The sequence below is a fragment of the Protomyctophum bolini genome (assembly GCF_963924005.1).
Source record: "Protomyctophum bolini genome assembly, chromosome: 17".
In the NCBI taxonomy this organism is placed as follows: Eukaryota; Metazoa; Chordata; class Actinopteri; order Myctophiformes; family Myctophidae; genus Protomyctophum; species Protomyctophum bolini.
The window spans coordinates 22270792-22283565 of record NC_137878.1 but is presented as its reverse complement, the minus strand read 5'-3'; the positions used below and the strand labels follow the sequence as shown (position 1 = coordinate 22283565).

Genomic DNA, 12774 nt, shown 5'->3' with positions numbered 1-12774 from the left:
CTACGTCGTGTCATTTTCAGAGATAAATAGCTTTATGAGTCACAGTAATAAATAAATACATGTAGGCCTATATAGACAAAATTACAAACTTTAATTAGATAATCTTCTTACTTCAAAATTACAAACAATCCACTGGAATGTTACTTCAGTTCGTCTTAAATAGGTCACACCTCTCATCTCTGAGAATCAGGCTGCTGTGTTATTGCAGGGGTCCCTATCCCTAAGTGCTTGTGTGTGTGTGTGTGTGTGTGTGTGTGTGTGTGTGTGTGTGGCGGTCCTCTAGTTATAATTTATTTTAAAGACAAGAAAAATGACATTCAACGTGGTACATTCAATGTGGTACATGTTAATTCTATGCGATTCCATACTTCCTTCTATGTACAATTTTGTTCTTCACAAAATACAATGACACGAATAGGCCAAATGAAACAATAACAATGGATAATGAAATAGTAATTATGACGAAAGAATGTATATATTCCTCCCCTCTCTTCCAGTCTTATTGGGTAGGGCTATCTACATACACTTCACAAGACATTTTAACATATTCTGTCTTCAAAAAGTTCTTCAAAAAGTATAGTCTTCTGAAAGCTCACAAAAGAAAAAGAAAAAAACACATATTGTAGTTTCAATTTCACCCAGTCTCTCCACTCAGCCAGTCACACATTGTCCTATTTTTTCTCAGAGGGTCCTGCCTCTGTCTTGATGTTGCTGAGGTTCTGGATGGAGGCTGTATTGGTGAGGTCCACTCGGACCGACGACTTTGACATGAACTCGGGCCTGGGCCGGGCCAAGGGCATCATCTCGTGGGTCTCTGCGAACAGCTTCCTGTGTGCCTCCTTCTTCTTCCTGACCAGCTTCTGGATGCGTGTGCAGATGAGGTAGATCATCTCGCAGATGCACATGAGAATGCAGCAGGCGGACGACACCACCATGAAGATGGTGAAGATCCTCTTCTCCGTGGGACGGGAGATGTAGCAGTCCACCGTGTTGGGGCAGGGCTCCAGGGAGCACTTGGACAGGCGGGGCATGTCGAAACCCTTATAGACCTCGTGCAGGATGTAGAGGAAGCCAGCGTCGAAGCTTGCCTTGAAGATCAAACTCACCTGTGGTGAGTGCAATGTACAATTTAGACGTTTATCTGACATTCTTTCTTCAGAGCAACTTATAATTTATACTTCTATTTATAGTGACTCATAGGAATAGACTAAGTGACAACCAGGAATAGTCTGGTGACCACCGGAGAGACGGGTGGCAGCCGGAAATTAGACGGCACCCGGGAGCAGTATGGGTTAGCGCCCCAGCCTGTGTCTTCCGTGAGGAAGAAGCCCAACAAACCCACGGTGAGGCCTTTAGGAGGGCCATGCAAGCCTCAAGCGGAGCCTGCGGCACCACCAAGGGCAAGGTGGAGCCTGCGGAACCGTTGCGGCTTGAGAATCCACCATTCCTGAATAAAGTGCCTGGTGCAACGCACAGGGCCTGACCTGGTGAGAGCAGGAGTGGACCTGGTGAGACGTAGGAGGGGCCCGGACAGGTGTCAACCCACAGAGCCTAGTCCTTCCATGTGCCAGAATGGTACCTCCCAGTCCCGGCAGAGTAGTTCAGGAGGAATGGATTGTGTGGCCCTGGTTTTTCCCTAATGGGACTTATCGAGGGTAGCTACTGGGACGTAAGTCGGGACTTGATCACTCCCGGCTGGGTCACCTGAGTGAGGGGTATGATGTTGCGAGACCCGAAACCCCGATGACCTTGGGATACATCACTGAGGATACGTCCCAGGTGCATCCATTTATGTATGTATTTTGTTATAAAGTGTGAAGTTGTATGCCATGACAATCTTTCAGTGGTCAAGGGATTAGAGCAGTGGTTTTCAACCAGTGGTCCTTGAGGGGGTTCCAGGTGCATGGTTCCCAGGTAAATGATGGAGAGTTGGTAACCAAATGGACCCTTATAGATCTTTAACTCTTGAGAGCGTAAAGTTAACCCAAATGGATCCTTAAGGGTCCATTTGCTTTTATTTTACGCTCTCAAGAGTTAAATTATTGTTAAATATCTGCATTACAAAGTCTACACAATGGGATATGTACACAGAATTCCCTACTAGGTGTTTACTGTTGATACTAATTAAGGCTCTGTTCCGTTTAGTGTGCAATGGTTCTCAAACTTTTAAATTTCAAGGACCCCCATAACTCTGGGAGTGTACACATTTCACACAGAATACACACCCGTACAGGGCCATTTAGAAGTAGAACCCATTCAAGGACACTTTGAGACCCACTGGTGTTTCCGGTACGTGAGCCAATAACCCAACACACACAATAGCAGCACCCTGACTCTGTTTGACCAGAGCCTTCATTAGTATCAGCGGCCGCCGGCCGGTAACACCTGTGAAGGAAGTAGGGAAGGGGCCCAAGTTCTTTCCAAAATGGCGTGTGTATAGCCTATTAGAGATCGTAGAACAATTGTTATTTTGCCTGTTATCTATCCTATGGTACCACATCAATAAATACAGCATGGAATCGTAATCAAAACCGTAACCAACAATAACAAAATATTCTTTAGTTTTGGGTATGAATTTGATATGAAATGTCTCTGTTGTATACAGATTACTCACCAGATATGTCCACCACAGCCCTCCCCGTTTCTTCCCGGGGTTGGCATACATGTGAGTACCGTTGTGCGTCGAGGTGTACTGCACGTCCTTCTTCTCGCGGTACTTGACGTGCCCCACCACCATCAGCGAGGGACAGGTGACAAAGATGAGCTGCAAGGCCCACAGGCGGATGTGGGAGATGGGGAAGATGCTATCGTAGCAGACGTTGGTGCAGCCCGGCTGCGCCGTGTTGCAGACAAAGTCCTTGCTCTCGTCGCCCCACACCCGCTGGGCGGCCACCACAAAAACCATGACGCGGAAGACGAAGACCATGGAGAGCCAGACGCGGCCGAACACGGTGGAGTACTTGTTGACCCCGCTGAGCAGGGCCTCCAGTGCTGACCAGTTCATGGCTGCTGCTTGGGAGAGGTTGGGGAGAACACAGAGGGGGCAGGTCAATCCTGGGACAGGGGGGGGCAGGTGGGGATAGGCGGTGGCCGGTGATCTGCCAGTGAAGAAAAACAACAACAGATAAATGGATGTTAGGCTGAGCGTAAATGAGGTAGAGCAACATTTCATAAGTAGCATGATGTTTCAGTATCGATATAAAATGCTGCTATTATGTGTATTCCATTACATGTATATACTATGGTACTGTAGATATGGTCACACTCACATGCATGTGCACATATACTGTAGTCTGTACGCATAAATATAATCAGAAGTTTAATTAATGCGGTCTAAAAGTGAAGGGCCCTATTTTATCATTTTGAAGAGGACACATCCAATTTCAGGGGCCATTATAATAGGTAGAATCAATGAAAATCATAGTAATTTCCCTCTGGGAAACAAAACAAACAAATAAACAAACAAAACTATAAAGAGCCACTTTTATCCTTGAGACGAAGATTGTCTGTGGGAATGCGCAGCAGTCATTCATCATTTACTGTAAACATACTCTCCACTTTCTCCCTTTGGGCTTTTGCTGATTAGTATTTATGCAGCGCTACCTTTTCAATACCGACTCGTTACCCATCAATGAATCATTGCCCAATACTTTTCAGTAGGCAAAGCCACTATGGTCATTTGAACGGAAGGGGGTCGGGCAGGCCGGCGTCATCTGAATAAACTAAAGCTGTTGGAGCCAAAATGCCTTTTGTTTATTTGTTTTGTTTATTTACACTAATTAATGATGAAGTTAACGATGTCTCTCTGTACGATGACGTCATGATGATTGTTGTCTTGGAAACGCTCAAGTACCTGTCCCTCTGATGGCACTCAGGTGCGACAGGGGAAGACAAGACAGTTTTCGACCGTGCCCGTGCGTGGTCATTATAGTTTCAGTGCGTTTGTTTGTTTAACAGTTTCAGTTTATTGACAAATGTTACTACTTCTGAGTATACAATAAATGGATTGACATATCGAAAGAAAGACAAACTTCTGGACATTGAATTAATCACACTACTGCACGCGTCAAACATGTACAACCCTGTTGCCCTGCTGTAAAGCCTAATTGTAGGCTCTACATTGTCGAAAACTCTAGTCTTCGTTAGAAACAAGGACTATTAGTTTAATGAAAGTTGAGTTTAGTTGGGAAGAAGAGGATCTTCGTGGGCAACGCGACGGCTGATCGTTGAGGACGGGACCGTGATCGTTGCTTAAGGCACTCGTTTCGCTGTGTTTGTGCGAAACTGGGACGGACCAGGAGCCATTCGGAAGGACACGGCGTCGGATCAGCAGCCAGCCAGCCCGGCGGCACCACGCCCGCCTCGCAGGCTCTCGCCGTTCGGACCAGCACCGCAGCGCAGCCAGCCAGCCCGACGGCACCACGCCCGCCTCGCAGGCGCACGACGCTTGGACCAGCACCGCAGCGCAGCCAGCCAGCCCGACGGCACCACGCCCGCCTCGCAGGCTCTCGCCGTTCGGACCAGCACCGCAGCGCAGCCACTGCCAGCCAGAACGTCCCGGTGAGCGGACAGCCGCGCTGCCCGCCCTCCTCGCAGTGCTTGGAGCAGTTCAACTTCCCCGTGCTTGATTGTGCACTTGGGAGCTTTTCCCAGTTTGAATTGGGCCGGTCCTCTGTGCACACTGCACAGAAAGGTAACGTAGCGCGCTACCAGCTGGTATATGAATATGGCCATATAAAACAAACGTGTGCACACAAAGAAGTACTTTGAGAAAGAAAGAAGAAAAAAGGGTCAAATACAAGCGCTCTGGTAAATCCAATGCATTGGTGGTTTTATGGTTTTCAACTCCTATACGTTTTATAAGGTCTTAAGGTTTTAATGTGATGGTTTTAACTGTGATGAATAACTGTGTGTTTTTACTGTGAAATAACAAGGTACTGGTTTTACATTTTACACTTTTGGGTTAGTTGCAATAATGGAACCAGATAATGGCGTTCTGGGTCCAACTGAGTCAAATGTGGTTGGAGAGCCCCCCGTGGCTGTATCGCACATTACAAGCTCAACTGGTGTTGCAATGATTGAACCATCAAAGGCTGAAAAGCAGTCCAATGTGACCACCACAGGTCAACATGTTCACAGTGAAGTTGAAACACAGTTCAATGAGACCGCCACAGGTCCAAATGTTCACAGTGAAATGGAAACACATTCCAATGTGACCACCACAGGCCAAAGTGTTCACAGTGAAAGGGAATCACAGGTGGGCCTAACCATCACAAAACGCAAGGTGAAATTAACACCAAAGGCCTTAGCTGAGAAAATTGACTGGCTACAAAGGGAGAGAAAATCTACACTAAACAAGGCATCCAACCTGCAGAGAGTTATTGAGGAATTAATGCAAAGAGGAGGAAGCAAACAGGAAGTGCAATCAACATTCATGAAATATCTCCACATAGCCCAGTACGCAAGAGAGACACAGAGTGTTCTGTTGCCACTAATTGAGCCTGAGGAAACAGAGAAACATGACATTTGGTTCAAGGCAAAAATGATCAATGTTCATGCCTTTATTGATGAGGTGAATGACTGGACAAATAAACAAACTGGGCAAAGTGGGGATGATGTTGTTGAAATCAATCCCAATGACAGCATTTCAAATGTTGAAAGCTCAAAGTCCACTGATAAAAGCCACAGGTCTGGAACAAGCAGGTCCAGCAGGTCCAGCAACTCATCAGCTTGCAGGCAGGCACAGGCAGAGAGAGCAGCCCTTGCCGTAAGTGCTGCCGCATTAAAAGAAAGGCATGCAATTGAGGAAGAGGAGGAAATGCTACAAAGAGAAATGTTACAGCTACAAAGAGAAATGTTACAAAAAAAAGAAATACTAAGAAAGAAGAAGGAAAGTATGGAACTGGATGCACAACTGGCAGCTGCTAATGCCAAAATAGCAGTGCTACAATCCCCCAGTCACCAAACCCCATCACACGCACCATCTGATGGAATGGACTCATACTTCAGGAAAGCCACAAGGGCAAAAGTACCTTCAGTCACATTCAATCCCCTAGCCAGAGACTATGAACCAGTGACACAATACATCCAACCCCCACAACCATGTGTACAACAACCACTCATACAACAGCAGCAACCACTCATTTCAAACCCCCCACAGCAACCAAATGAAACCTCAATTGTATGCAACTTGCTACAACAACAAAATGACATTACGGCAATGCTAATGGCACAGCAAACCTCTCATTTACTGCCACCCAGAGAGATTCCATATTTTGATGGGGATCCTCTGCGATACAGACCCTTTGTCAGGGCCTTTGCACACTGTGTGGAGAGAAATGCAAGCAACAAAGGTGACTGTCTGTACTACTTGGAAAGGTACACCAAGGGTCAGCCCAATGAACTTGTACGCAGCTGTCAACACATGGAGCCAGACAGAGGTTATGACATGGCAAAATACCTCCTTGAGCAACACTTTGGAGATGAGTACAAGATCACAGCAGCCTACATGGAGAAGGTGCTCAACTGGCCGCTGTTGAAATCTGAAGATCTGACATCCCTTCGCGCATATTCACTCTTCCTTCGCCAGTGTTGCAATGCCATGGAGACTGTACAGTATATGAGGGAACTTGACATGCCAGCCAACATGAAAACTGTGATTTCGAAGCTCCCATATAAGCTACGAGATATTTGGAGAGTCTCTGCATGTGGTATAATGGAAAGGCATCACCGCCGACCACAATTCACAGACATTGTAGCTTTCATTGAGCGCCAGGTGAAGATTGTGTCTGATCCAGTCTTTGGGGACATTCAGAATCCCACACAGGGTACAGGCAACCCAGGAAAGCCGATGAACAGAATGAAGTCACAGGGCCAACACAAGTTCAAGGGAGACAGTTTTGCTACTACTATTGAAACCCCTGAAGTAGAAGACCAAGAGGGATCTACACACAGTTCAAGTAATGCATCTGCTCACAACACCACCACTTGTGTATGCTGTTCTAAAACCCACACTCTTGATCAATGTCCACAGATGGAGAAAAAGGCACATGGGGACAAGGTTGCCTTCATCAAGCAAAAGGGAATCTGTTTTGGCTGCCTTCATGTTGGACATTTAAGCAAATTTTGTGTTGACCGTTTGACTTGCAAGGTGTGCAACAAAAAACATCCCAGTCTTCTTCATATTGAATTTGATCAAACAGAGAGAGCAAGCAACACATCAGTGAGCAATCTACAGGTCTCTTTGCAAACTTGTGGACAAACAGGGGCCGGTGACAGCAGTGGTGTTCTGTCAATCTTACCTGTGCAAGTGAAGTCCAGCAAGGGACACAAAATAATTGAAACTTATGCATTCCTTGACCCCGGCAGTACCGACACCTTTTGTTCAGAGGCCCTAATGAAAAAGTTAAATCTGAATGGAAGGAAAGCCAAAATCGGCCTGCTAACCATGGGCCCAAAGGCAATTGTCTCCAGCTATATGCTGACGGGCCTGGAAATCTCAAGCCTCACTGGAGAACAGTTTTTTGACCTGCCCAAGGTCTACACTCAGAAGAAAATGCCTGTAACCACCAGTAACATGATTAAAGAAGAGGAGCTGACTAAGTGGCCATATTTGAATGGGGTTGTTCTTCCACGCATTCAAGCTGACGTTGAGTTATTGATAGGTACCAATGCCTCTAAACTGCTTGAACCGTGGGAAGTTGTGAACAGTCGTGGCAATGGGCCATATGCCATTAGGACCCTATTGGGGTGGGTCATTAATGGTCCCCTTTGTGGCTACAGTGAAAAGAATCAGAATGTTACTGTCAACAGGACCTCCATAACGCATTTGGAGGAGTTGCTGCACAATCAGTACAACCATGATTGCAATGAGAAATCATCAGAAGACAAAGAGGAAATGTCAAGGGATGATATGAGCACTCTATTGAACATGAGTCAAAAAAGAAACCAGCGGAAACAAGAAAATGCGGAAAGGGCTCACCAGGAAAATGCGGAAAAGGCTCAACAGGAAAATGCGGAAAAGGTTCAACAAGAAATGAAGCGCATTAGAGCTGCATTGGGAAGCCAGCATTTAACGCCAGATGATCATTCCACAGCTAACGGGTTCACTCAGCAGCAAAGGTTCCCAGATGAACTTGCTGTGTTGACATCTGGATTGGGTGAAGTGAAGAAAGACAGTCCCATAGATAAACTGGACCCCATTCTGGAGGATGGTTTGCTTAGAGTTGGAGGAAGGCTGAGTAGGGCAGCAATGCCTGAGGAATCCAAACATCCTGTTATCCTCACAAAAGACCTCCATATATCCACTCTCATACTGAAGCACATCCATGAACAAGTGGGCCATGGCGGAAGGAAGCATGTTCTCTCCAGATTGCAGAGAACATATTGGATCACTAGTGCCAACGCAGGTACAAGAAAGATTCTGTCTGACTGTGTTCTGCAGACGCCACAGAGGAGTAAAGGTGGATGATCTGCTGACCAACAGAAGGTGGATTCTATGGAAACCAGAGGACGAGTGGCCAGATTAGTGCGTTCTGCACGGGTCAAACCCAAAAACCAGCACACTGGACAGACCAGTAAACAAGCTTTGCTTGATCCACGAAGCAGAGGGTTTGAGTGTTGTATGAATTATTGGCTCCCTTTGTTATTTATTTGAATTGAATTGCTCACGGCATCCTGCCGTTCCCAATTAGGGGCCGGTGTGTTGGAGCCAAAATGCCTTTTGTTTATTTGTTTTGTTTATTTACACTAATTAATGATGAAGTTAACGATGTCTCTCTGTACGATGACGTCATGATGATTGTTGTCTTGGAAACGCTCAAGTACCTGTCCCTCTGATGGCACTCAGGTGCGACAGGGGAAGACAAGACAGTTTTCGACCGTGCCCGTGCGTGGTCATTATAGTTTCAGTGCGTTTGTTTGTTTAACAGTTTCAGTTTATTGACAAATGTTACTACTTCTGAGTATACAATAAATGGATTGACATATCGAAAGAAAGACAAACTTCTGGACATTGAATTAATCACACTACTGCACGCGTCAAACATGTACAACCCTGTTGCCCTGCTGTAAAGCCTAATTGTAGGCTCTACAAAAGCAATTGCATACTTAGTTTGAAGAATATAATTTGATTGTTGAAAGATGTGTGGCTGTTCTGTGCTGAGATGGAGAGAAAGGGGATATCAGCCCAAATATTTGCATTGTCTGTTTTTTTTTACACAAAAACATGCAGTAATCCTGGTCTCTAAACTACATCCCCCTGGCCAGCCGGGGCGCCTGATGGAGGGGAAATGAACTGGTCGGAATAACGTGTTCCTTCCACACACTATGTCCGGCCGGGGAAACTCCCCCCTGTCAGGTGAAAAGAAGCAGCTTGGACTCCTCATGCATTGTAAGGAAGCATGAGGTCAGTCCGCTGACCTCATGCTAAAAGTTTTAAAAAAATAGTTAATTCAAGTTAATTCCAATTAGGACTCATTTGAATCAGACTTTATTTGTATCACTGGAGTGGCACTGTTGGCAGGAGAGGACTAAAACGTAGTGGTTTTGAACACATGTGAACCTAAAACAGGATTCCGCTGTTACGATTCCAAGAAAACGGCACTGAACCAAACTCAACTCATGTTTTCATACAATCGTGATGTTATGATGAATAGACTCTCTCTGAGTACAAGCTCTCCATTTCAAGTCCATCTGCACTATAATGTAGGGCACTCAGGGGTGGACTGGCCACAGGACATACCAGGCATATGCCCGGTGGGCCAACCCTCTGGTGGGCCGGTCTGGGTCAAATGTTACATTAGTTGTCTGTTGGTTGTGTATCATTTATGTTGTACTGTAAATGTGGTGGTGTTAAGGGCTTGTATTTCAAGTATTTGTATGGGCCTCGGCACTCGACCCGAAAAGTCAGTAGATTATCTGCGCGCTGGTTGTGGTGGGCCAGTCCAGGCCAAATTTTTGTCAGGGTTACTGTGGAGTGTGGACATGCCTGTCAAATGAGTCAGTGCACACTCTAGAATTCTTACAGCACTTGTAAAGAAAGGTGTTTTATTTGCTGAACACACTCAAGTTACAACGCAGAACATAAATGTCACCCACGGTTCATGTCTGCATCTAACTGGATAACGCGATCAGTGGTATCGATCTTATTGTGCATCTCGATGCCTTTGCTGTTCCTCACCAGTGCTTTATGGTCTATGTAGCTGAGAAGCAAGGCTGTAAGCCATATCCTTGCTTTCGATTTTAGATGCTTAGACCTATGAGTTCAGAATGGATCAGCTATCGTTGAGTTATAAAAGACCAAGAAAAAAGCAATCTTTTCACGCAAAAAAAAGAAAGCACAATGGTTGAATTAATCCATGATGTACGAACAAAAATGTGTAATCTTTGTCATCATTTATTTCTTATAACCTATCCCTATGGCCTATCTGAGGCCAATAATATAAATCAGTCTAAATGCAACGTCAATAGATGTCATCAATTATTAATTAGCAATTACACACTACTAGGATCACTGCTTGAAAACAGTATAGTTCATATACTGTAGCTCTTTCATCTCACTGCTGTATCAGGTCAGCTCATTTGACAGTGTGATAGATCCGTGGCTGTGACTGGCTCTACAGGTTGAACTAGCTTACATACCTCAGTAACTACTAAGCCTGGTGTCTTTATGTGTCAGTTTGCCCTCCAACATCTCAGCAACAAATTAACCTCCCCCAGTATAATCTTTAGTACCGGTTCTAATTTCATTGGTAGCCTACATATATTCCTTTTTGTGGCATTTGCTCTCATGTGGCTGCCAAAATATAAAATACATTCGTCAAAATGGAGCATCGAGTCCAAGCCAATATATCCGTCAAAATGGAGCATCGAGTCCAAGCAAATATACTGTATGACATGTTTTGCTGATATTACCACCAGTTACATAATCTGTCTTTGCTTCTCTTTGCTCCATGTGCACTTGGGCTCAGCTCTCTGCTCCTTGACATGTGAACAAGTCCCCTACAACCAGCTACTATTACTCAAGTCCTTTCGGAATCCCTTTTCCCACAGACTAGCATCATTGTCCATTGGTCCTCCACTGATCCTTTCTTTTCTTCACCTGTAAAATTACTAGATTCAGACTCATTTGTGGTAAAAGAACATTGAATGCCAAATAGTCTAGTCCCCGATTATAATACGACCCTGTTTTTTAGGATATTTCCATTGAAAAAAAAAAACAGTCTTATATTCAGGACAATAAGGTATAGTGCCTTACCGTGGACAGAGCAGAGTATAGATGTGTCCTCAGGAACTGAAAGAGAGGTGATATTTTCTGTCTTGTTTCCTGGAGAGACTGACTTCACCTGGATTGAGGGAGGGGAGAGGGGGTGTGGTTGTAGGCTGCAGCTATCTACAGATTTTTTTAGTTAGTTAGTTTGAGTGGGACTAGGGGTGGAGCATCATAGACTACACACACATTATGCAAACACACATATCTATAGTTCTATTCTGGACCTGTTTAGCAACCTTCCTTTGGACAAGAACAAGCCTGCCTTGAGGCATCTGGGATAAGACAAGAGATGTAAGAGAGATAAGAGAGAGATGCAGGAGGAAATGGATATAGTCGGTCAAGCAAACAGATGGACACAGACACGCAGTCAGAAAGACAAGTATAAGCAGACAAAACTCAGGTAGGCAGGCAGGCGCAGGAAGTAAGGAACTGACTTCAATGCTCATGATAGATCGGCGTACAGATGGTTTGCATGTAAAAGGACAGGTATGAGTGTGAAATTGATGCAAATCAGCACATTTTAATTCAGTATAGGAAGGCGGAGGGCCCACATGAACACTTGGTTCCATGTTGGTTTCAGGTGCAGCCTCTATGGGTGCAGCCAGTAAAATCCTAAGTTACTGTGAGAATGTGACAAATGGACCCCTATGGGTCTGTCTGTGTGTCTAACCTTTACATCCCACTTAACATATTTGCTTCATCAGCTAGTTATGTGTCATGGGCCAGCAATTGTTTGCTCAAGCCATTGGGAGGTATAACAAGAACCAGCAAGTGTGCACATTTTTTAGCAAAACTGCACACGCATGCATGCCACGCACATGCAAGTAGAATGTAAATATGACACTGATCTAACACTGGCGGCCGATGAGTATGGCAACAGATAAGGGACAACTTAATATTTATGCCATGTCTAGACAGTGGTTTTGTTAATATAATTATTACATGACTTCAAATGAAATGTTCACACACACACACACACACACACACACACACACACACACACACACACACACACACACACACACAATTTGCATTTCCGGCAATTAAAAAGATCTGTTGCCTGTGTTCAATGGAAGTCCACCACACTGAATCAGGATCAGTGTGTTAATCCTTCACAGCAGTTGTCTTCTGTGGCAAACAGTCTCACACATTCCTCAGGTGGGAGGAATGAGCCAGAGACGAGATGAGATGAGCCTAACCCACCTAAGTGTTTTCTTTAGCAGTTTCCGTGGAGATACAGTGATGTACAGTAGTGCTTACAACAACAACAATTTGAAGCACCAACCCACACAGGCACACCCCAATGAACTCATAAAAGCTGGATACGCGTGCACGCACAAACGCATGCAAGTACGCACACACACACACACACACACACACACACACACACACACACACACAAACATTTTAAGGCTCTATAGGAAATACAATTGCAACAGGCGCTTCTCGATGCCATTACACCCAGTCTCGCCAAGATCCCGCCCATAGCTGCCACTGATTGT

General features: G+C 45.1%; 1 protein-coding gene across 1 annotated transcript; it reads right to left on the bottom strand.

Annotated features, from left to right (window-relative positions):
• Window positions 1-10: 10 nt before the first annotated feature.
• Window positions 11-11356, bottom strand: gjb9b (gap junction protein beta 9b). The gene is made up of 3 exons (XM_080787716.1): window positions 11258-11356; window positions 2615-3098; window positions 11-1106 (listed from the first exon to the last, which is right to left on the bottom strand). Exons 2-3 carry the CDS (start codon window positions 3002-3004, stop codon window positions 672-674), a joined length of 825 nt encoding a protein of 274 aa, XP_080643842.1. The 5' UTR covers window positions 3005-3098; window positions 11258-11356; the 3' UTR covers window positions 11-671.
• Between the last annotated feature and the right edge of the window lie 1418 nt (window positions 11357-12774).

Coding starts and splice junctions, on each gene's coding strand:
- gjb9b (XM_080787716.1), bottom strand. CDS start 3,004: ATGAACTGGTCAGCACTGGAGGCCCTGCTCAGCGGGGTCAACAAGTAC. Junction 1,107..2,614: donor GGCTGTGGTGGACATATCTG/GTGAGTAATCTG, acceptor CACTCACCACAG/GTGAGTTTGATCTTCAAGGC.